A 24,818-nucleotide genomic window follows, 5' to 3' on the forward strand; every position below is an offset into this window, starting at 1 on the left:
AGCCACTGTTATGCCCTCAATCTACAGGGACGGAAACTGAGCTTCAGAGAGTGAAGCAACTTGCCCCAAACCACACAGCGAATGACTGTCAGGGCTGCAATTGCAGCCCAGAGCTGTCTGACTGCAGACCCTGAGCTCTTGACCCAGGAGCTAAACTGTCTCCTATCCACCCTCCCCAGTCGTTGGCTGTCTTCCTTTTGGTGGCCTCTGGGAAGTTCTGCCTAAAGTCTAACCTCTTTCTATTGGATGCTCCAGCAGAAATTATCTCCTATGGGCAGCAAGGTAGAAGAGAAGATTTCTCTTCTGTCTCTGTCCCGTCCTAAGAGTGGGAGGCAGACTGTTCTAACCCAAGGCTGCCAGTGGACCAGGATTGCGGTGAGCCATCAGGTTGAGGAGACAGGCGGGTCCGGGATTTCCTGAGCTTCATCTTTAGGTGACATCTGCCTCTCTAAGAGCCCCTTCCTGCCCCTCCCACTTCCAGGAGAGAAGAAGCTCCAGGAAGCCCCGCACAAGCCCCTTCTCGTTTTACCAACCAGAAGTTCTCATAGCGCCCAGGTAGAAGAGAGCCCAGAAGTTCTGGGGTGGACAAAGTGAGAGTCTTCGGCAGTCCCCACAGCCCTCGCCTTTCCACAGAGCCCTAACTTTCCATGTATAAGGGGGCTGGGGACAAGAATGGGGAACTCGGGCCGGGCGCGGTGGCTCAAGCCTGTAATCCCAGCACTTTGGGAGGCCGAGGCGGGCGGATCACAAGGTCAGGAGATCGAGACCACAGTGAAACCCCGTCTCTACTAAAAATACAAAAAATTAGCCGGGCGCGGTGGCGGGCGCCTGTAGTCCCAGCTACTCAGGAGGCTGAGGCAGGAGAATGGCGGGAACCCGGGAGGCGGAGCTTGCAGTGAGCCGAGATCGCGCCACTGCACTCCAGCCTGGGCAACAGCGTGAGACTCCGTCTCAAAAAAAAAAAAAAAGAATGGGGAACTCATCAGGCCAGCCTGGTCACTGGGTGGGGTGGAACAGGCAGGGGACAGCCCAAGAGAGAAGACAGCAAGGCCCATCCCAAGGGCTTCAAGGAGCCATGGAAGGCCTTCCCAACAAGCTGGAGTCGTTCATTCTTCCCATAAGAAGCAGAGGCTGGTGCCTGGAGTGATGTCTGCTCCGTATGCAATTATCATGCATCCTAGGGGTGAGGGGAGACTGCAGAACACGTGCCCTGGCGATCTCCCCAGCTCTGCACAAACAGAAACAGCTAGGCTCTTTCTGCGGGGTCTCTGGGTCTGGGGTCTCTCTATAAGCTGAGTCTGGGGGCCCCTCTGTAGGTCCCTGGGTCTGGGGTCTCCAGCATGCTCTGCCAGCTGGAATGGAAAAGAAGCCAGTGCCCTGGAATGCGTGTATTTGCAGAGGTGAGAAAACCCAACTCCCTTCCAATCTTGGTTTACTCCATACCAGGACATGCAGGCAACCGAGGCAGGTGGCCGAGGCTACCGGGAGCCAGGATAAGGCTGTGGGGGAGCTGAGCCACCAGCTTGAAGTGCCTTGTGGAAGAAAACCCGAACTGGATTATTGTCCCCGAATGGAATGGAGTGTGGCACAGCCAGTTCTGCTGGGGTGGGAGGAAAACAGTGAGTTCAGAATTCAGAGGACAGCTGAATCCTCTAGCCACTCCCTTCTCCATCCCCTGGGCTGGGAGGGCAGATGTAGGCAAGGTGTGCCTTCGGAACAGGAGGGGTGCTGTCTGTAAGGCATGAGTGTGTGTGTGTGTGTGTGTGTGTGTGTGTACATGTGTACATGTGTATGTATTCCAATATTCTCTTGGGCCAAATCTCCATTTTTTTTTCTTAGCTGAAGCTGGGAAACAGTCTTCCCACCCTCCATGTGGCAAAGCAATATTATCCAAGGGAGAGGAGGTAGAGAGAGCCTGGGAGCACTGGAAGGGAGCTTGAAGGTCCTCTAGTCCCACCCTCTTTTCTTATACCAAGGACACTGAAGACCAGAGAGGGCAACTAAATTGCCAAGGTCACACAGCAGTAGGGGAGACAGGCAAGTTGACTCCAGCCCAACGCTTGTTCTTTACAACTTACCTCTTTGCCCTAAGGAACAGAGGAGCAGCTTCTCTCTGTCTCCTCCTCTTCTCCCTCTCCCGCAGCACTGGATCCCTCTCCAGCAGGGCCCCCTGCACTCTGGCAACCACACCAGCCACACTCCTCAGGATGCCCAAAGGTCATGTGAAAGGTCATGCTGAGCAGTCCCCTGCCCCTAGGTCCAACACTAGTCTACGGGTGCTCACAGACCACTGTCATTGAGGTGAAAGATGCAAAAATACCACCAGAGGCTCCCATCCTGGAGTGGCCACATGCTGGGAGGTTTATCTTCCTATCTAACCTTGATTCCTCCTACTACAGCGTGGGCCTGCTTCCTCTCAAGCTGTCCTATGCAGAGATGGAGGCAGGGGGAGAAAAGCAGGTTTCCAGCCTCCACACCCTTCTGTTTGCCCACCCCCAGCAGACAGGATGAGGGCAGGGTGTCCCTGGGTGGCTGGGCCCCAAGCCCAGTGCATGCGTGGGGCCCGAAGGGTGGGATGAGGGAGCAGCAGCCTGGGTATGGGGGAAACAGCTTTTCTAGGAATTGCCCCTCCAAGTCCTCATCCTCTGCAAAATCCTAACTAAGTCTCAGGCTTAGACTTCTCTAAGGATCATTATCTTCTCTGGGTTCAGAGATGTCTGTCACCTATCCCATCATAATTGATTGTTTATTATCCCAACAATAAATTGACTGTTTATTATATGTCCGGCACTGTGGGATGTTTTCATCTGTTGTTTCATTTAATCTTCACAAAAATTCCAGGATCAGAAACGAATCTGTCCCCTGGGATGGTCCTTCCTTAAGACTAAGTCTAACCTTGATCTCTCCTGCTGCATTTCCCCTGGCCCGGTCCTCCTTGGTGGCATTTTTGTTCCTGTCTTCAGAGACTCTTCTCATGACTCAGTGACCTACATGATCTTCTCCAGGTTATCAACCTTTACCCAGCCCTGCCCCAGGAGTGGGGAGATATGTAAGTAAAAGGAACCAAGGCATGCAAGGAGGCTCTGGGGGAGGTCCCCAAGAGGTCAGGTGGGGCTGCTGGAGGTAGGGGCAGGACTAGGGTGGCAGGTTCTCCTCCCTCATAATGTCCATGACGCCTGGAGGGGGTCTGGGCCCCACCTTCTGTGTGGTAGCTAAGAGGGCCCAGAGAGGCAATGAATGACCTAGTCCTTCTCAGTAACCATCTCTGAGGCTCAGGTTTCAGCACACACATCCCTAGAGCCCAGGCGAATGGGCAAAAGTAGGCAGGGGCACAAGGGCAGGACTTGCCATGGGTTGAGCCTGGGAGGTGAAGCCAGAGGAGGAGCTCTGACACCTGGCTAAGCTCCCGGCAGAGGGCTAGCAGGCCCTGGGAGGGTGCACAGCCTCAAGCCCCTCTGCCTGCTGCAGGGTCAGGCCTCCGTGGGGTTTTGCACCCCCTATTCTAGCCACAGGCAACTTTGGTGAATTCACCCACCACATGGCTTCTCTGTTTTGACCTTTTGCAGCAGGAGTGCTGAGGGCAGGGGTCTCCTCCACTACAGTCATCCCCCCACCCTGCCCCCAGCATGGCTGGAACATAGGGGCCAGACTCACCTCCCCAGGGAATGTTCAGGCCCAGCTTTCACCCCTCTGGGAAATCGGAGCAGCAAAAGCATGGGCCAATGGGCAAGGGGAGTTGGAATGGTGGGTGGGACTCTGGGCCGGGTGTGGGCGGCACCCTCCCCCTTCAAGCAGGCACCATTAATATATGCAAAGCATATGCAAATCACCCAGAAGAGAGACACAACACCGCTGGAATGTCACAAGAGACCTTGGAGATCAGCCAGCCCACGCCCCCTCATTTCACAGGTGAGGAAAGAGGCCCGCGCTGGGAAGGGACTTGCTCAAGGTCACGCAGACATCTGGGCACTGAGGAAGGATAAGAATGAGCTCTCTCGACTTAGTGCAGTGCTTTTTCCACCAGGGTCTTGTCTTTCTGCTGGGGGGTTTACAACATGGCAAAGGGGCCCCAGGGAGCGGATGGGGCTCCAGGCAGGCCCATCAGAGACATGGGTGGGAGATGGAGCCGAGAGGCTTCCTGGATGCCTCCCTTACCGCCTCTGCACCTGGAGACGGTCTGGTGGGTGTGAGGGGCAGTGCAAGGGCAGCATAGCACCTGGGGGGCCAATGGGTGGAGGGGCGGGAGGCCGGAGGTAGGCAAGGAGAAATCCGAGGGGCAGGGGAGAAGAGCAGGGAACCTGGGGTGTTTGAGGCAGGGGAGGAAGAGCCCAATGTCAGGGCAAGGTGCCCGCTGTGGTGTGGGGAGGGGGATGGCGCCCTCAACACACACACACACACACACACACACACACACATCCCTAAGTGCTCAGCAGCCCTTCCTGGACTCTGACAATTATGGCACCTGACAGACCATAATAGTTAACCCAGGCCCATCCCTTCTGAGGCCACTTCCCCGCCCCCAACTTGGCTTCTCAACCTTCCAGACAGTCCTCGAAAGCAGGGCCAGAGCTGGGGAAAGGAAGGGGCGGCAGACAATGGGAGGGGCGGTCAGAGGGAGGAAGGGGGAGGCAGAAGAAGAGACAGGGAGACAGGGTTAGAGAAAGAGACAGCAGGAAGGGCAGCACAGGAGAAATTGAGGGGCAGGGAGCGGCAGGGGAGGAATGGGGAGACGGAATGGCACAGAGGAGAGATGGGGGAGGGGCGAAGACTGAGGGCATCCAGGGGAGCACTCTGGAGCCCAGGTATCGGGTAGAGGAACCCTGACCCCGAGGTTCTAGGCTGCTTGGCAGGAGTTAGGGACCATGGCCCTGCCCCTCTGCCCACCTCCCCAGAAACTCCCCTGGTTGCCAGGAACTCAGTCCTCCCTCCTTCACTGCCTCCCTCCCTTCCTCCCTCGGGGCAGGCACTGCTTCCCAGCCAAATCCGAAGCCTTCATCTCCGCTTCTCAGAGCTTGGAATGAAAGAAGGGGAAGCGAGTACAGCCCTCAAACCCGCTGACGGCCAGATTTTTATTATCTTTGCTCGAATGGGCCCTAGGAAGCCAATGAGGTATTCTTCAAAGAGCATCTGAGTGCCTCATTGAAGCCTGCACCTGCACCTGCACCAGCCCACCCACAGCAGGCAGCCAGGACTTGGGGGGCACAACCTGTCCCCCAACCCCCCACAAGTCCTAGAGTCCAGAGCCTCGGCTACCAGGAGCCTTACCCTCAGCAGCTTGTATCCAAGCAGGGGTCCCTAGGTCAGGAAACCAGGCTTAAAGCTAGACTTAAGTCTGCTGGGCCTCTGAGGCAGTCTCTGTCCCTCTCTGGGCCTCAAGGACATAAATGAAGGAAGAAAACAGATCTCCTTGCCAGGGCTTGGAGGAGATAAATGCTTGGGATTCCTCGAAAGAGCAGCTTTTATGGCATGCCCTGGATCCTTCCCCTGAACTCCCTGCCTGCCCAACACCCACAGGCCCCTTTGCAGGAGAGCCCCCCACCACATCTGCCTCTTCATGTGCCCGGGCCACTACCCAGTGTGACAGACGCCATGAACTGTTCTTCCTTGAGCCCCAAACTCAGCTCCCTCCGTTCCAATCCTCAACACTGTCTCCCTTCTTTCCCCAAAACCTAACCTGGGGTGGGGGTGGGGGCTCAACAAACTGGGTACTTCAAAGAGCCCAGCCCCCTCCCTCCCAAGCACTTCCAGGGCTGGGGTTTTGGCAGAGAATGCCAAGGTTGGCATGGGCAGATGGCAGCCATGCCACCCCCACCCTCTAGCTCTGACCACACTGTCGATGCCCACAGCCAAAGAAGGAATCAATGGTTCTAATTAAACCCTTTTTCCAGGGTGGGTCCCTGGCGAGAGAGGGAAGAGGGAGAGAGACAGGGAAGAGGGAGAGAGAGAGAGAGAGAGACAGAGAGAGCGAGAGCGCATCAGAGAGGCCCTGCATCCCAGCGCCCAACCCAGTACTCTGCACATCTTTAAGATGCCAGAAACCCAGCAGGGATCAGGCCACGAAGACCCCAGACCCTCTGCATTAGGCAAGGAGGCAAGTAGAGGGGCAGGGGAAAGCCTAAGGTGGGGGTAGCTCTTTGAGAGGCTCATTCTAGCGACCCTTCCCCTAGTGGAGTATCCCCCTCCACTCAGCACTCCCCAAGGACCACAGTTGCCTTTTGCAGATAGAGCTCCAGGGCACAGAGAATGGGAGCCAGAAGGGGGATTTGTGCCTCCATCCCAGCCCTGAGGGTCATCACAGAGAACCAGCCATCGTGGAAAGGGCGGAAGGAGCAAGAATTGTTGTGGGGGGGACTGGACAAAGACCCTCTTGTCCCCAAGGCAGGATGGCAGGAAGCCAGGGCAAAGCCTTTGCACTTGCTGCCAATGGTGCCTGGGTGCCAGGCAGTCTGGGTGGGGATGGCAGGGTGGGGGGTAGTGGTGGTGGATCTTATTATTGGAATCCCTCCCCTTATGCCCAGAGCCCTCACCCCATCCCTTGCTTCTACCCCAGACTACTAGCTAAGTCTCAGTCCCCAGCAACTCTCAGCTTGCCTGGAGAACTCCTTCCTGTGTGAATGTTCCTTTCCGTGTCCCTGACACCTGTACGGAGTGGCCCATCACCAACCAGAACCAGCAAAACCCCTCAAATGCACCATAGCTGCTCCCCACATACAACCACACCAGAAACCACCACCATCATAGCTGCCACCAGTGGTGACAGCCTCACAATCTCCATCAAATGCATCATCAATTTTTTAAAGACCAACAAGAGGGAAAGGGACGGGAATAAGATAAACTGAGGCACAGAATTAGACAGCAAAGCAGTTGGCTCAAGGTCACGCAGACCAAGATACCAAGAGTCGGGAAGAAGGTATCCTGACGACCCCCAAAAAGTGCTCAAACCCCACCCAAAGGAACATTCAGGCCCACAAACCTGGAAGTCTGATCAGCTTCCCTCACTCCCAAGCCTCACCTGTTTCTCCCTTCCCCAAAACAGACAGCAGATCCTCCATCTCCTTTTGAAAGGCTGCTGCCAGAAACCCCCAACCCCAGCTCGGGGAGCCCACTTTCCTTAAAGTTGGGGTGCTGCAGGACCTCCTTGTCCCACAACATTTGAGGAGAGGGGCTGGGAAGATTCCCCTCCTTGCACACTTCCCCGCGCCTGCTCACCTGGCTCCCCTCGGCCCCCAGGGTCCCTCGGTCCAGCCTCCTCCCTGGGAGAGCGGGCTCTGCCCTCCGCCGTCCTCTCCCACCAGGCCAGGGCAAAGCGCCGGAGGCACTGCCAGGGCTGCATGGGGAGGCGTGGGGCTGGGGGGCGCGCACCAGCAGCCTCACACGCCCCGCCGGGCCCTGACAGCCGAGCTGCGGAGGCACCCGGCCTGTCCCCTCTGCTTCCACCAGCATCCTGCTGCCCCCACCGACAGGACTCGGAGCTGGCCCGGGAGCTTCTGACGTAGCAGGGGGGTGCGTGGGAGGGGAGGGTGGGCCACGGTGGTGCGTCCCCTTCCCAGCCCCACCCTCCACCCCTCAGCCGCCTGCAGTCCCTATCTTCTCACTCACCCTAGATGCCCTCCCCAGCTGGGGGCGCCCTCCCCTGCCCTCTGGCCTCTGCGGGGGGAGGGGTTAAGATTAAATAGCCCCTCCCTAAACCCCTCCCTCTCGTGGCCCTCCCTACTCGCTGGTAGAGCGGGGAGCTGGTCCCCAGTTTCTGCAACTGCTGCTGAGGCTCAGAGGTCTCCAGGGCTAGGGCCTCGAGGTGCGGGGAGCTGGGGTGTGTGGAATACGGGCTTGTATCCTGGCAACGCGGCCAACCCCAGAACTCACTCATCCCCTTCCGTCCCTGGGGGCTGGCGCAAAGGGCCCACCACCACCATCCTAGCCCGTGCACCCCATTCTGGGAGCTGAGGGAGGGAGGCCTTTGATGCACCCCTCACTTCTCCATTCCCTTCCCCTCCCCCTGCATCCTCCTCTTCCCTCACCTCGGATGGACGCTCCCCTCCCCCTACCCTGCTCAACATCCATCCCCCTTCTTCTTCTCCTCCCTCCTCCCCCCTCCATACAAGCCCCTTTACAGTTGAACCCCTCTGGCCCCCACCCCGGGGCGTCGTGAGGCCCTCCCCACCCTGCCCCCTTCTCCGGTCCCAGCACTCCTCTCGCCTGGGTCCTTCTCCCAAGCCCAGCGCACAGCGGTCCCCTGCCCCCCACACACCTGCACCCCAGCATCCCTCGCCCCGCCGGCCACCGCCTCCCCGGCCCGGCCGCCGCCCCCGCCCCCGGCCGAGGGGGAAAACACACAAAGAAAACAGAAATACCTTCCACTTAAGCATGGAGGCACATTAGGGAGGAGAGAGACAGGGACATGCCTTGGGACGGAGCGTTCCCCATCGGGCGGGGGCGCGGGGGGCGGGGGCCCCGGGCCGGCCTGCCTGGCGCTCGCCCTCTCGCCGCCTCGCGGGCTCCTCGCTCGGCCCCAGCCCCGGGGCGCGGTGCCAGGCGGGCGGGCCGGGGGCGCGGGCCCCGCCGGGGTGGACCAGCTGGGAGGGCGCCGGCGGCCGGGCGTGTGGGTGCGCGCGCGCGCGGGCGTGTCACCGAGTGTGCGAGTGCGAGTGTGTATGTGTGTGTGTGAGTGTGTGTGCGCGCGCGCGGGCCGGCGCGGGTGTGTCACTGCGGGCGGGCGCGCGCGCGGCGCGGGCGCGCGCGTGTGGCCGGAACGTACAAAGGGCCGCCCGGGGCGGAGGAGGCGGGGGAGGGGAGGGGGCACTGCGCCTTCTCGCTCCCTCCAGCAGCACGGCGGGATCCCGCAGCGCGCGGCCGGGGCCCGGCGCGAGGCACGCTCAGTCTCCTCCCCGCGCCACCTGCTTCTCCCACCCCAAGTAGTGTTCGCACCACGATGGAGACAAATACGTTGACCAGGGACCGGGAACACTTGGAGGGTGGAGGACTCCTGGGTCTCCAAGCCTGGGCGCGCCTAGGGATGGAAAGGCTCTCGGGGCTGGGTGGGGAGGCGGGGCGGCGAGACTGGGGGCTCCCTTCAGCCAAGGTGACCTCGGAAACCAACAGGCGCCCCATTCCGGGAGCGCCTAGATCCTCCTCTGCTTCTGCCGCGCGACCCCTCACCCCACCGCGCCTAGAAGCGGCTCAGTCAGAGGGTCTGGGCTCCCCGGCGCCCCCTGCTGGGCCGCCTCCTGGCCCCGGCTCCGGGTTGCGGCCCCTCCTGCAGGCGTGCGCGGGAACTGCAGGCGCGCGTGCTAGCAGGGAAGTGGTCTGCGCCCCTCCGGCCAGTGAGACCCCATGGCAGGACGCTCCAGCGACTGTCCCTGCTCACGCCTCGCTTGGCGGCGCCACTGCCGCCTCTACCGCCGCCGGCAGAGCACTAGCTCGGCTCCACCCTGCTGTCCCCCGCCCCTCCGCGTCCCACCTTCGTTGGCCTACCTGTTGGCTCCGCAGACTTCTCCAGCGCTGACCCAGACCCAGACCCAGGCCCGCACAGACACCTCGTGCTCCAGCGGCCCCCTCCCTCCCTCGCTCCGATGCTCTGACCAGTCCCTTCTCTCTCAAGCTTTCTTGGGGAGGAGAAGGTGGGCTGAGTCCCCTGTCCCTTTTATTTACTTCTGGCGTTTCCAAAAGCAGTTTAGGTGAGCAAGAGAGGGAACAGAGTACTTCTATTCACTATGGACCATCAGGCAGAGTGGCAGGCAGGCAGAGAGCCCAGGAGAGGAGACCCCACCCCAAGTGGCCCAAATGACAAACCGGTTTCCCCACTTCCTGGTCTACCCAGTTGCAACCTTAATCTGGGCTCTCCCAATTTCCTGTCCACCCCCCCGGCCTGCCCCTGAGCCAACTACATGCCCAGCTAGGGACAAGGTCCCAGATTCCTCTTAGAGATCAATAACCAATTGCAGTAACTCAGATGCCAGGGCCAGGACCAGAGGAGAGGCCCTTCCCAGCTCCAGCGGCACAGATCAGGAAGACAGCCAAGAGCTGTGTCCTTGGACACACAGTCTGGGCACACGACCCCAGCGGCCGGCACCCTGACTTCTTCCCTCCTGGGCCAACTGCCTCTCCCTCTGCCAACTGGATGGTGCCCATCTTTTGGCCTCTGAGAGCACAGTGGGCATCCATCCAGCGCCCTGCCTGGCTGCCTGCCCAGGATGGGCATGGGAGGCAGCAGGCTCTGTGTGGGAGAGGCTGAGGGGAGGCAGGGGTAGCTTCCCCTCAGCACATGGACACCACCTCCCAGGCGGCTGGGAGCCCAGAGCTCTGGCACACGTCGCTCCTCCATTCAGACTCCCCACCCACCCACTGCACAGGACTCCTGCCCTTCACCTCCCCCCAACTCAGATTCCCCGCAAGGAACAAGATTTCTTCCCTCCCCCACTTTGTGCCTAAGGGGAAGAAAATCAGCAGGTGCTCTACCCATAATTTAACCCTTTCAACAGCCTGACAGAAGTGAGCATTTTCAACCCCCTATCGGAGAGGTATAGCCAATTGCCCAATGTAAGAGCAGCAAAGTTGAAATTCAAACCCACATCTGCCTTACGCCAAAGCTCCCCGCCTGTCTTCTATCACCATCATCTCATAACCCTGTGGGCCGCCACAGCAGGGACAACCCCTGGGACACAAAGTCTCATAACCATACAGTTGTTAGAAGAGAACTGGGATCAGGAATGTGGCTGAGAGTTAAGATGTATAGCCATGCCGGCCGGGCGCGGTGGCTCAAGCCTGTAATCCCAGCACTTTGGGAGGCCGAGACGGGCGGATCACGAGGTCAGGAGATCGAGACCATCCTGGCTAACACGGTGAAACCCCGTCTCTACTAAAAAATACAAAAAACTAGCCGGGCGAGGTGGCGGGCGCCTGTAGTCCCAGCTACTCAGGAGGCTGAGACAGGAGAATGGCCCGAACCCGGGAGGCGGAGCTTGCAGTGAGCTGAGATCCGGCCACTGCACTCCAGCCTGGGCGACAGAGCGAGACTCCGTCTCAAAAAAAAAAAAAAAAAAAAAAAAAAAAAAAAAAAGATGTATAGCCATGCCATAATCGGGAAGGAGACAGGGATCTGGTCCTGTTGTGGGGAGAGTGACCTGAGGCATTACCTCTAGTTGACCATTGAAAAGATGCTTGTGCCATCGAGTGGAGATTTGCCTGCCCAACCCCACTGGCTTGGGGTGGAGTGGGAAATGTTCTGTGATGCAGCCTCCAGGGATTGGGAGCAGTTCCAAAGATGTCAGCAGAATGAAACATCCATTTTTACCCACCCTAAGGTGAGCTCGCTCATCATGAAGGCCACCTCCATAGTGAGGCGCTTAAATCAGATATATGTAATATTTTTAATTTGTATAGCTCACCTTTTAATGATGAATCCTTAGCATTTCTGATCATCCTCACAGCTGTCAGCTCATTTGAGACCCTTATCCCCTCTCCTCCCCAAAGATGCTTTGTCCACACCCACCCCACCCAGCTGACTCCATGGGTCCCCCAGAGGGGTGAGAAGGGATACAGCTCCCTGAATAGAACCCAAGGTCCCAAGGCTGAAAGTGGAGCCACAGAACATATGGCCTGGCACCATCACCCCTCATTGACCCCAAGAAAAATAGGTGGCTTTCCCTCCTCCCACCAGGTCTCAAAAGGAGGGGTTCCTGGTGGAGAGAGAAGGCTGGGGACACCATCTCCACTGATCAGGGCGAAAGCAACACAGGTATTACTTCAGCTGAGATATGAGAATTGCTCCTGTAAGCTGGCATGGTGCCCAGGCACAACCAATTTGCCAGCTGCCTCCACCTGAGATGCCTCAGGTGCCACGCCGCCCCCGCTCTTATTCCTCAACAGGTAACTTCCCTCTGGTCCTCCTCCCCTGTGCCTCTGGCAGTGTATTTGGTTGGGAGAGGGCAGCTGGCATGTTTGGGGCTTGGAACAGCAGATCCTAACCACTCACCTTGCCTCCCCAAACACCCCACCCAGTCCTCACCTGTTCCTGGGAGTCTGCAAGAGACAGGTTATGGGGGTGCACCCCAGAGGAGAGAATTCTCAGCCTTGCCTCTCCTTCCCCAAGATGCAATAGGAACAGGGATTGCATCTGGAGAAACATCTGGGCAAGTAAAGGGAGGTGGGCCTTGGGATGGGCAGAGAGGGGTGTCTGGGCCTCTAGGAGAAGGTACAGGGTGATGTGGAAATAATGGCTGGGACACCCCAAACTGCTCACTCTGCTGTTTTGGAGCACCCCCAGCGCAGTATCCTTGAGAAAGCCCCCGGTCCATGGGGCTGTTGTCTGGCCAGGCATTTCAGGAGACCCCAAGGAACCATCCACATTCCACTAAGGGCGGCCTGCAGACCAGGTCCCCAGGCCCTATTCTGGAGCAAGTAAACAAGGGCAGTGACGTGGCACCTGGGGCACAAGGGGGTGGGGGAGGAGCCAAGGAGGAAGAGGGTGCTTCCCCCTGCCCCAGGCCTGCATCTGGGGGTTTCTGAACACAGCCTGGTCTTCCAGAGCCCCTAAGCCTCCCTTCTCACATTCCTCACCCTCCTGTTCCTCCTCCCACTCCATAGGAGAGGAGGGAGTGGCAGTAAATTTCTAAAGACCATCCCCCCTTCCCTGCTTGTTATTGTAATGAATGCTAATGATGCTCCCTAATTGATACCCTCATTAGCACATCAAACCCGCTTTCTGAAGAATGGAGAGAGAAAGTGGAGTCAGGTTCTCTAGGGTCGGAGCTGTAGCCAGCCTCCTCCAGAGAACCTTATCCTGATGCTTCTGGCAGGGAGGGACCGGTGTAGGGGCTTGGAGTGAAAAGCCGAGGTGTTCCCCTCCCAGTGGGAATTTCCTGAGCACAAGGCTCTCTTCCCTGTCTGATGGCAATGGTTCCATCTGTCCCATCAGACCGGGAGCTCCTTGAGTCAGGCACCTTGCTCCCCTCATTAAGCCAGGGCTCCCCCTGTGGTAGGGCAGTGGCTCTCAAAGTAATTGGAAAAGCCCAATCGCCTGGAGGGCGTGTTAAACCAGGGATTGCTGCCCGCCCTCCAAGGTCTCAGATTCAACAGATTTGAGGAGGGGTCTGAGAATTCGCATTTCTTTTTTCTTTTCTTTTCCTTTCTTTTCTTTATCTTTATCTTTTTTTTTTTTTTTTTTTTTTTTTGAGATGGAGTCTCACTCTGTCACCCAGGCTGGAGTGCAGTGGCTCGATCTCGGCTCACTGCAACATCTGCCTCCTGGGCTCAAGTCATTCTCCTGCCTCAGCCTCCCGAGTAGCTGGGATTACAGGCAACCGCCACAACGCCCAGCTAATGTTTGTATTTTTAGTAAAGACTGGGTTTCACCATGTTGGGCAGACTGGTCTTGAACTCCTGACCTCAGGTGATCCTTCCTCGGCATCCCAAAGTGCTGGGATTACAGACGTGCCCCACCCCGACAATTATTTTATTTATTTATTTATTTATTTATTTATTTATTTATTTATTTTAAGATGGAGTTTCACTTTTGTTGCCCAAGCTGGAGACTGGAACTGGATCCCGGATCCCCTGCTGCGTGCCAGGTCCATGCTCTGTGATGCTGATGCCAGTGGATCTCCCTTCTCTGTAGGAGGAAAGAATAATGGCAAGGGAGAGGGTTCCTAGCACCCACCTCACTCTGGGTGACCTCCCAGGGCCTAAGTGGAGAGAGGGGCTTGTGGCTACAGTCCATGAGCATGCGTGCAGCTCCCCACCTCTTCCCTTCCCACTTGGTCCCCTAGGCATAAGAATTGTCGGGGTGGGGCCAGGCGCAGTGGCTCACCCCTGTAATCCCAGCACTTTGGGAAGCCGAGGCAGGAGGATCACCTGAGGTCAGAAGTTCGAGACCAGACTGGCTAACATGGTGAAACTCTGTTTCTACTAAAAATACAACAAATTAGCTGGGCGTGGTGTCAGGTGCCTGTAATCCCAGATGCTTGGGAGACTGAGGCAGGAGAATCACTTGAAACCGGGAGGCAGATGTTGCAGTGAGCTGAGATCGCGCCATTGTACTCCAGCTTGGGCAACAAAAGTGAAACTCCACCTCAAAAAAAAAATTAAAAAGTATTGTCGGGGTGGGGCTGGGTGCGGTGGCTCTCGCCTGTAATCGCAGCATTTTGGGAGGCCGAGGCAGGTGGATCACCTGAGATCAGGAGTTGAGACCAGCCTGGCCAACATGGCAAAACCCTGTCTCTACTAAAAATACAAATATTAGCCAGGCATGGTGGCGTGCACCTGTAAGCCCAGCTACTCGGGAGGCTGAGGCATGAGAATCACTTGAACCTAGGAGGCGGAGGTTACAATGAGCCAAGATCACATCACTGCACTCCAGCCTGGGCGACAGACCATGACTGTTTCTCAAAAAACAAACAAACCAAAAAAGAATTGCCTGGGTGGGTGGGTGAGTGAACTGCAACCTTAGTGCTATAGTTGGGGGAGGAGGGAGAGAGGAGACTGGAGCTGCAGTGGAGAGATGGAGGACCAGGGGATGGGGCAAACAGAAGTGGGATGAAGAGAAGGTGAGATGTGCAGAAAAACGGAAGAAAAGGGAAGAAGAGGGGAAGCAGAGGGGAGGGGAGGAAAGAGAGAAGAAGAGAGGGAGAGATGTAAGGAGAAATGGAAAGAGTGAAAGAAGGCCTAGGACAGGGAAAGGGAAAAAAGAAGAAAGATGAGGCCAGGGCAGGGAGGAGGAGAAGGAAGGTACAGTCTGTATCTCTCCTTAAGAGGACACATTATGAGCCACTGAGGCCCAGGTACACTATAAGCCCAACTCCTGCAGGGCCACACCCAGCTTGACTTTAAGGCTCTAGATTTCACCATCTGATTCACATGTCTTGGGGAAAAAAAATGGAAGCCTCCTCCCACCTCCAGCTAGCTGCTCTCCCAGGCCTACCAACCAGCCTTAGAAGACTGTGGTAGAAGGTGCAGGGAATGGAGCCAGTACTATCCTGATCTGTTTTACCCCTGCTAGCACCTAGTAACCACCTCCTTGCCTTCCAAGGTTATAGTACTCCCCTACTTAATGATGAAAGTAGGAAGAATTCTCACGCATTGCTGATGGGAATGTGAAATGGTTGAGCAGCTATGGGAAGCAGTTTGGCAGTTCTTTAAACATAGAACGACCCTATGATCCAACAGCCCAAATGTCCTTCAGTGGACGAATGGATACACAAATTGTGGTATATCCATACAATGGAATACTATTCATCCATAAAAAGGAATGAAGTACTAATACATGCTTCAACATGGATGAACCTCAAAAACATCATGCTGGCTGGGCACTGTGGCTCAGGCCGTAATCCCGGTGCTATGAGAGACCAAGGCAGGAGAATTCCTTGAGGCCAGCCTGGGCAATGTGGCAAACCCCTATCTTTACAAAAAAATCTCCAACCCTCACCAAAACATCATGCTAAGTGAGAGAAACCAGTCATTAAAAGTCATATATTGTATTATTCCATTTATATGAAATATTCAGAATAGGCCGGGCGCGGTGGCTCAAGCCTGTAATCCCAGCACTTTGGGAGGCCGAGACGGGCGGATCACGAGGTCAGGAGATCGAGACCATCCTGGCTAACACGGTGAAACCCCGTCTCTACTAAAAAATACAAAAAACTAGCCGGGCGAGGTGGCGGGCGCCTGTAGTCCCAGCTACTCGGGAGGCTGAGGCAGGAGAATGGCGTAAACCCGGGAGGCGGAGCTTGCAGTGAGCCGAGATCGCGCCACTGCACTCCAGCCTGGGTGACAGAGCCAGACTCCGTCTCAAAAAAAAAAAAAAAAAAAAAAAGAAATATTCAGAATAGATAAATCCACAGAGATTTGCCTGGAGAGATGGGAGAACAGGCAGCAACTGTTAATGGGTATGAGGTTTCCATTTGGGGTGACGAAAGCGTGTTGGAACTATATAGAGTTGATTGTTGCAAAGTATTATGAAAGCACTAGCTGGGCGTGGTGGCTCACGTCTGTAATCCCAGCACTTTGGGAGGCCGAGGCGGGCAGATCACCCGAGGTCAGGAGTTCGAGACAGCCTGACCAACGTGGAGAAACCCCATCTCTACTAAAAATACAAAATTAGCCAGGTGTGGTGGTGTATGCCTGTTATCCCAGCTACTCTGGAGGCTGAGGCACGAGAATCGGTTGAACCCAGGAGGTGGAAGTTGTGGTGAGCCAAGGTCACGCCATTTCACTCCAGCCTGGGCAACAAGAGTAAAACTCCGTCCCCCAAAAAACAAAAAAAAAACACACAAAAAAAAACAAAGCTCTAAATGCCACTGAGTTTTTCACTTTATAATGGTTACTTTTATTAATATACTATGTAAATCTTGCCTCAAAAAACGAAGTAATAATGAAAGTAGGAGTCTGCCAGGGAATTCAATGAGTAGAATCATCTGAAAAGTTCAGCCTATCTTCTTTGGAACAAGAGCTTGTGCCCACATGAGTCACAGGCTTTCCCGGTGTGCTGGAACACTGGACACTGCTCCAAGGACTCTCGGAAGATACTCGTAGGGCCTTGGGATGTTTTCTGGCCCCAGGCTGCTCCCCGAAGCCTCTTCCTCTGCCTGGCCCTCACTCCATGGGGGCTTCCCTTTCAGGTTCCTGCCTCCCAAGCAGGTGGCAGACAGGTGATCTGTGCTTTGCATCTTCAGCTAACATCGTGCCATCTGCCCCAGTGGCAGGTCCACCCCTCCTTGATCCTTTGCTCCAAACATAGCTTTCAAAGCCCTTTGGTTTTCTTTATCACAGATTTTCTTTTCTTTTGTAAGTGCAGTGGCACGATCTTGGCTCACTGCAACCTCTGCCTCCCGAGTTCAAGTGATTCTCCTGCCTCAGCCTCCTGAGTAACCGGGATTACAGGCATGTGCCACCATGCCCAGTTAATTTTTGTATTTTTAGTAGAGATAAGGTTTTGCCATGTTGGCCAGGCTGGTCTTGAACTCCTGACCTCAGGTGATCTGCCTACCTTGGCCTCCCAAAGTGCTGGGATTACAGGCCTAACACAGATTGTTTTAATCACCCCATAGGTGAACCTCCGGCTCTCTGGAATCTCACATTCCCCACAGCGCTCTCCCCACGTGCCAGGCCCTGGGCTGCCTGCTCAGGGTGCAGCAGAGTGGGGAGGAGTTCCAGGGTGAATCAGGCTGTTCACTGCTCCTTCCTGCTCCAAAGCTTCCTATAGCCCCTTCTGCTCAAAGATCTTCCATGGCTCCCCATTCTCACACCAATGGATTATAGGAATCTGAACCCTTTGAGGTCTTAACAAAAGTTTTGCATTCACTGTAAATAAATAAACATATGTACCCATCTACAAGAAATGAGTGGGCCTCTTTGACCTCTGCAGCCCATCCAAGGACCCCTAGGGCAGAGCTACTCAAAGTGTGGTCCACAGACCAGTGCCAGCCGCTGGTTCGCAAGAAAACAGAAATGGAGAGCAAGCATTGAGAAACCTTTATAGCGATTGCCTGTACATCTAGGCACATGACCACTTTTACTGTATTTTACAAAAATATGGGTATACAATCAATTGGAAATTTTTTTAAAAGGCAGGGGTGGTCCTTCATTACAGAGTTTGAGAAGCACTACCCTAAGGACCCTTTCACCTTTGGTGAGAATGCTGACCTACTCGATAAACTCAGACTGGCATTCCAGGTCCTCCACGACCCCATCCTCTAATCTTTCCAGCCTTATTTCTGGCTGCCTCCTGCAACACAACACAACACACACACACACACACACACACACACACACACACACACACACAATCTTCCCTTCACACTCCATGTCTTTGCCCATACTGTTCCCCTCCATGGGGTTGTCCTTTCCTTCCTCTGCACCTGTTGACACCTGACTCTGGCCTCAAAGCCCAGCTCAAATTCCATTTCCTCAGTAAAGCCTTTCCAAATTCCAGCCCCTTCCTTCCTTACACACATAAGCAAACACACAAACATATTCTAGCTGAACTTCGCACTCCCCTGGGCTTTCCTAACACCTTTGTAGCTTTCTTTGTGGCCGTCTGTCTCCTAGCCAAGACAGAGCTGTGGTCCTCTCTGCCGGTGCCTCCTGGCCTCTCCCTCTCTGGGGTGTCCAGCACCTCACTGCATGGATTCCAGGTATTGCTGTCCTGATTTGTACCCCACTCCCCTGGCCTCTCCTGTGGCTGCTCCTCTGTGTCTACCCATCTTCTGTGCTGGCCCCTCTGAGCTCCCCTCAGCAAGGGCTCCATCCCACTCCCTGCCCCACTCCTGACTTCACCTCATCACCTGGGAGATCCAACCCTCTCAGCAATAACTGCTGGTATATGACTGGGGCCAAAAATTAACGACATCTTGACATGTTAAGAACTATAAAAAAGGCTGGGTGTGGTGGCTCACACCTGTAATCCCAACACTTTGGGAGGCCGAGGTAGGCGGCTCATGAGGTCGAGAGATCCAGACCATCCTGGCCAACATGGTGAAACCCCATCTCTATTAAAAATACAAAAATTAGCTGGGCATGGTAGCACGCACCTGTAGCCCCAGCTACTCAGGAGGTTGAGGCGGGGGAATCACTTGAACCCGAGAGGCGGAGGTTGCATTGAGCCGAGATTGTGAGATGCACCACTGCACTCCAGCCTGGCAACAGAGTGAGACACTGTATCAAATAAAATAAAAAAAAAAAGAAAGAAAGAAAGAAGGAAAGTAAAAAAAAATACATTTTGCTTATTTTTAATTTAATTTTATTTTTTGGAGACAGAGTGTTGCTCTGTTGCCCAGGCTGGAGTACAATGTCTCGATCTTGGCTCACTGCAACCTCCACCTCCTAGGTTCAAGTGATTCTCTTGCCTCAACCTCCTGAGTAACTGGGATTACAGGCGCCCACCACCACGCCCAACTAATTTTTGTATTTTTAGTAGAGATGGAGTTTCGCCATGTTGGCCAGGCTGGTCTCGAACTCCTGCTCTCAGGTGATCCGCCTGCCTCGGCCTCCCAAAGTGCTGGGATTACACGCGTGAGGCACCACGCTGGGCCCATAAGTGTTTCAAATGAATCATTATTTCTAGTTTTGCCCTGATTAGCGGATCCACAGCAACCAATCTTCCTCGATTTGGCCACATTTTTCTATTTGTGCTTCAGCTGGAGAAACGGAGGCAGAGAAGGGCCTCCATAGAATCCAAAGTTGGGCCTGAAAGCAGGAAGAAGCTCAGCTTCACCGGTAATTCTAGCACTTGGGGAAGACGAAGCTGGAGGATTTCTTGAGCCCAGAAGTTTAAGACCAGCCTGGGCAACATAGTGAAACCCCGTCTCTAAAAAGTAAAAATTAAAAAAAAAAAATTAGCCAGGTGTGGTGGTGCATACCCGTAATCCCAGCTACTCAAGGGGCTGAGACAGTAAGGTCACTTGAGCCCAGGGGGTGGACACTGCAGTGAGCCATGAATGCACCACTGCACTCCAGCCTGGCCAATAGAGTAAGACCTTGTCGCAAAAAAAAAAAAAAAAAAAAAAAAGAAGAGAAAGAAGAAGAAGGAGGAGGAGGAGGAACAAGAATAATAATAATAAGAAGAAGTAGTTTGGCTTCATCAGAGTTAAAAATGCCTCAAGAATTGTGCCCACCTTGAGAAACAGAGGGAAGGAGGGCATATTTCATCTGAAAAGGGAGAAACTAAAATAATGATCACCGTGTGTGTGAGGGAGGAGACAAGCCAGGGAACGCTCTAGGGGCTTCATGTCAGCAAGAGAGACTGAAATTAGCTCTAAGTGTGAACCTCCTGGCAGTGCAGGATGGATGATGAAGGCCTGGCACCAGGGGGAGGATGCTGGGTGACTCCCTATTCAGAGATCATTCAACCAGGATTAAGGGTGGAGGCCCAGCCAGGCCTGCTGGGAGGCGGAGGACCACAGCAGGTGACCACTTAAGCTGCCATGCAAGGGCAGAGCCTCGCTGACAGGGAGAGGCTGAGAAACAGATTATTATTATTATTATTATTATTATTTTGAGACGGAGTCTCGCTCTGTTGCCCAGGCTGGAGTGCAGTGGTGTGATCTCAGTTGACTGCAAGCTCCACCTCCCGGGTTCACCCCATTCTCCTTCCTCAGCCTCCTGAGTAGCTGGGACTACAGGCATGCGCCACCACGACTGGCTAATTTTTTTGTATTTTTAGTAGAGACGGGGTTTCAACGTGTTAGCCAGGATGGTCTCGATCTCCTGACCTCGTGATCCACCTGCCTCGGCCTTCCAAAGTGCTGGGATTACAGGCATGAGCCACTGTGCCTGGTGAGAAGCAGATTATTAAGGCAGGGTCCAGAGCTTTAGAGTCTTCAAAGCAACCCCATAATCAAGGCTTCAAGGAGGCAAGCCAGGATTACGAATAACCCGTTTTCCTGTTGAAAAAACTGAAGCCCAGAGAAGTTAAGAAACTTGTTTGAGGCCTCACAGGTGAGCCAGGACTTGAGCCCAGACCCTCAGTCCTTAAGTCCAGTGAGATGACCCCCACTGCCCTGCCTCTTGGGGCCAGAAGCTTCCCAGATAGGACCCAGGCCTCCTTTCTTGGTGGCTCTATCAACTTCCCTAGGCCTTCTGCACCCCCACATCCCCATGCCACCCTCTCCGCCAACACCCCAGCCACACAGCCCCAGAACAGGGCGGGGACCGCTGGGAGAGGCTACAAATCCCTCTCCTAACAACTGAACTGAGGGAGGAAGGAGGTGGGAACAGGTCCCAAACTTCCATCTCACTTGTCCTCGCCCGTCTCCGTCTCAGACTCTCGTGATAGGAAAGTAGGCCAGTTTGGAATATGTCACGGATATTTTCAACAACCCCATCTGTACTATAGCTTCGCACACAGCCTACCGGGGTGGAGCCAGAGGCTTCCTGCCGGATGAGGAATACACCTGCTACCTCTGGGGCTCAGAGCCCAGATGGGGGCTGGGGACGTACACAGGGGACTCTGGAGGGCCAGGCATCCAGCAGTCAGGATAGGGCGGGACAGGAGACCAGTCATGTCTGTCCTCTTCCCAGAGCAGCAGGAGCAGAACAGCTGGGACCTACGGACACCATTCCGCTGCCCTGCGACAGTGTGCCCTGCCAGCCTGGGGGTGGGGCACTGAGGAAGGAGCAATCAGTCCTCAGGGAAAGGGATCTGGAAAAGCTTTATAGGAGAGGTGGCTGAAATCTGAGTTAGGCCTTGAAAGCAAAGCAGGATTTTGCTGAGTGGTAAAGAGGAGGAGGGTGTTCCCGGTCAAGGGAGAATGTTGGGAAAGCTGGGGTCAGCGCGCTGGGGTCAGCGCGCAGGAGCCGGTATGGCTCAGGGGTAGAGGGCTGCCCAGGGAGCGGCAGCAGGAGAGGCTGGGACGGGGCAGGCTAGTGTTGGAGGAGCTGTGAATGGTGGATGCCCAGCTAAGGAGCTTCGGGTGGGCCCTGCAGGTGCCCACGGAGGCTTTTAAGTGACATGATTCAGGAAGAACATGTAGCTATGGGCAGGGAGGAGTCACCCTGGGAAAGGCAGGGATGCAGAGGTTGAGTAAGTGTCTCTTCTGGACACCAGCCACCCTGACCACATCCTTCTCCAGTTCACTAGCAGGGTAACCTCTCCTGACTGGGGAGAGAGGCCAATGTAAGAAATAAATTCCTTGTGGAAGTTTTAGTGACAGCCAGGCGAGGTGGCTCACGTCTGTGATCCCACCACTCTGGGAGGCCGAGGCAGGCAGATGACTTGAGCCCAGGAATTTGAGAACAGCCTGGACAACATAGCAAAATCCCGTCTCTACAAAATAAAATGCAAGAATTAGCCAGGCATGGTGGTTCCAGCTACTCGGGAGGCTGAGGTGGGAGTATCACTTCAGCCCAGGAGGCCAAGACTGCAGTGAACCATGATCATACCACTGCACTCCAGCCTGACCCACAGAGCAAGACCCTGTTTAAAAATAAAAAAAGAGAGAGAGAGAGGGAGAGGTGTTAGAGACTTACTAGCTCAAGGGGACCAAGGTCAGGTCAGGGATGCATTTCAGGGGATTCTCCTGGAAAGGCTGGCCCAGGGGACACCCACATGCTTTTGTTTACTAAGCACCACCTGCTATAGGCACTTGGCAGCATGACCTTATGTAACCTCATAACAAGCCCAAGCGGTGCATATGCTTCCCTCCTTTCTATTGATGTGGAAATAGAAGCTCAGGAAGTTCAGGTTCCATCCCCAAGGCCCCACAGCTTGTAAGTGGCATAAGAATTTGGGTCCATGTGTCTCCCAGAGCCCAGTACATCCCCTTCATCTCTTACCACCTCCCAGAGCAGAGCCATGACTCCCTTCCTAAGAAGGGCCCCAACCTTTACCCCCTCTCACTGTCTCTACCCAGATCCAGGGCTTCAGGGCCCCATGGCAACCCTACAACCCCAACTACACTCAGATAAAGAAACTGAGGCTGAGCAATGGCTCATACCTGTAACCCCAGCACTTTGGGAGGCCAAGGCGGGCAGATCACTTGAAGCCAGGAGTTCAAGACCAGTCTGGCCAACATAGTGAGACCCTATCTCTCCTAAAAATACAAAAATTAGCCAAGTGTGGTGGTGCCTGTAATCCCAGCTACTTGGGAGGCTGAGGCAGGAGAATCACTTGAGTCCAGGAGGTGGACACTGCAGTGAGCTGATATCATGCCACTGTCCAGCCTGGGTGACAGAGTGAGACTCTGTCTCCAAGACAAAACAAAACAAAAGAAACAGGTCCAGAAGCATCAAGTGAGTTGCCCGACGACACAAGTTAATTTGTGATGTAGGCAGAATTCAGAGCCAGATCCCTTCTCACACCTACCCACTCTGCCTTACAGCCCTGTATCTCTGGCAGTTTATTTGGTCAGGAGGGGACAACTGGCATGTTTGAGAGCACTTAGCCTCTGTGTTTCCCAGTTTCTTCATCTGTAAAATGGGCCTAGGAGGGTTAGTGAGAGTGCACAGATACAAGCCACTCAGCACAGTGCCTGGTATGCACTCGACACTCAACAAATATTTATTGAGCACCTACTAGGAGCAGCGTCATCTTTCAGTGGTTGGGGCGCAACCAGAAACAGAAACAATCTCCTGCTCTCCCAAAGTGGATGTGAAGATGAGGATTGAGAGAATGGGCTAGAGGCACAGGGGACGTGCCCCATAAATGCTCCCACTAAGTCCCACCTTCTGGCTGTGGGAGCTTGAGCAAGTCTCTCTGGCGTGTCTACGTGTGGATCTAGAAATTGGGAAGAAGGCGGGAGAAGCTCCCCAGTGTGTAGCCGCTATGGATTACTGTCACCGCCAGCCTCCATGGTGAGCAGTCCTGCTCCAACCCTGTGAGACCAGCACAGCCCTTCCCAGCCCTGCTCTGTTTTCAGCCACATCTGGGTCAGGCAGACGGATGCACCCTTTGCCTCCTGTCCCCTCCCTTCCAGGACCCACAGCTGTGTTCCTTGTCCTGTTGCAGACTCAGAGCTGCCCAGCCCCCGTCCAGGTCCTGCCCTGAACTGGATGCAAGCATCCTGTCGGAGGCCGTAAGGGGCTGGTGTTCAAAGGTGTTCAAGGGACACCTTTGAGGACCTGACGCTGCCCTGAGCATCGGGCTCCAGCTCCTTACTTCCAAGGGGTGGGCTGCGCTTCTGGCCAAAATCAAGGAGCTCCTCATAGAAGGACAAGGAAATCTAGGTCTAGCTCTAGGAACATAAAATAATCATACTTGGGGTCATTCTTAAGCACTCAGGATATTATTCTATTTAATTCAATCTGCGTGTATAAAACTCCATTTTAGAGTTGATAAAAGCGAGGCTCAGAAAAGTGAAGTGACTTGCCTGTGGCATCCAAAGCCCCTCTCTTCTTTACCTCCAGGCTGATGGAAACACTTGGCCCTGAGTCCCTGGACTGTGTGTCCAACTTCCAGGCCGCAGCTGGATTCCAGTCCCCAAGTGTAACCAGAGGCAGGGGAGCTGGGACCCCAGGACTGGGGAGAAAGAGTCTGGCACCTCCCCATGGCTGTTGTGGCTCACATTGTCCCTTCCAGGAACAGCTGCTGCTTAGTCTCCTTCACCCCCAATCTCAGGGTCAGGAAGTGGGGCCACTATTGGGAGGTGGGATCAGGCCCTTCCTAGTTCCCCAGTGCTGCTTCCAAAACATCATTCTGTCATTTTTCTTGCAAAAGCCTCTGCTCTATCCATCTGTGCCACCCTCACTGTGCCACCCACAGTGGCCTTGTCCATTGAGCCCGCAGTACTGCCTCTCATTTGTTGAAGCCTTTTGACATTCCAATTCCTAGCATATCCTGGGTAACTTCAAAGTCTCAGCCCCTCAGTGCCGTGACCTTCACATGCCTGATCACTTTCCACTGTATCCACAGCCTTGTTCCCATCTAGACACTGTTACCATCTGTATGTGCTCATGTTTTCCTCTCTGGAGCATCGTCTACTCCCTTTATTCAACATTCGTCATACAACTGTTCTTCAACCTCCCATTAACTGATCCAGAGGTGCGGTCCCTGTCCATCAGCTCCCTTCTGCCTCCACTCCTTTTCTTTTTTTTTTTTTTAAATGAGGCAGGGTCTCACTCTGTCACCCAGACTGGAGTGCAGTGGTGAGGTCTTGGCTCACCACAACCGCCGCCTCGTAGGCTCAAGTGATTCTCCTGTCTCAGCTTCCCAAGTAGCTGGAATTACAGGCATGCACCACTACCATCTGGATAAATTTTTTTTTTTTTTTTTTTTTTTTTTTGAGACGGAGTCTCGCTCTGTCACCCAAGCTGGAGTGCAGTGGCCAGATCCCAGCTCACTGCAAGCTCCGCCTCCCGGGTTCACGCCATTCTCCTGCCTCAGCCTCTGGAGT

At 54.8% G+C, this 24,818-nt stretch overlaps 1 protein-coding gene and 1 long non-coding RNA gene across 6 annotated transcripts in view; one reads left to right on the forward strand and one right to left on the reverse strand.

Annotated features, from left to right (window-relative positions):
- Positions 1-8,416, reverse strand: part of LOC105472279 (SRC kinase signaling inhibitor 1) — a 76,388-nt gene extending 67,972 nt beyond the window's left edge. For 3 of the 5 annotated variants that reach the window (XM_011725382.3, XM_011725377.3, XM_011725375.3), the window contains exon 1: positions 7,210-7,453. In XM_011725382.3, the coding sequence (XP_011723684.2) occupies positions 7,210-7,333 (124 nt within the window). In that variant the 5' untranslated portion in view covers positions 7,334-7,453. Of the gene's footprint in view, positions 1-7,209; positions 7,454-8,351 lie in introns of those variants that run through there. The other 2 variants (XM_071083038.1, XM_011725383.3) reach the window with 2 other exon arrangements.
- LOC139359627 (uncharacterized) lies at positions 3,801-5,450 on the forward strand. The gene is made up of 2 exons (XR_011615799.1): positions 3,801-3,909; positions 4,964-5,450. It is a non-coding gene; the product is annotated as an uncharacterized lncRNA (long non-coding RNA).
- Positions 8,417-24,818: the final 16,402 nt, after the last annotated feature.

Source organism: Macaca nemestrina, chromosome 17, assembly GCF_043159975.1.
Source record: "Macaca nemestrina isolate mMacNem1 chromosome 17, mMacNem.hap1, whole genome shotgun sequence".
Classification (NCBI taxonomy): Eukaryota; Metazoa; Chordata; class Mammalia; order Primates; family Cercopithecidae; genus Macaca; species Macaca nemestrina.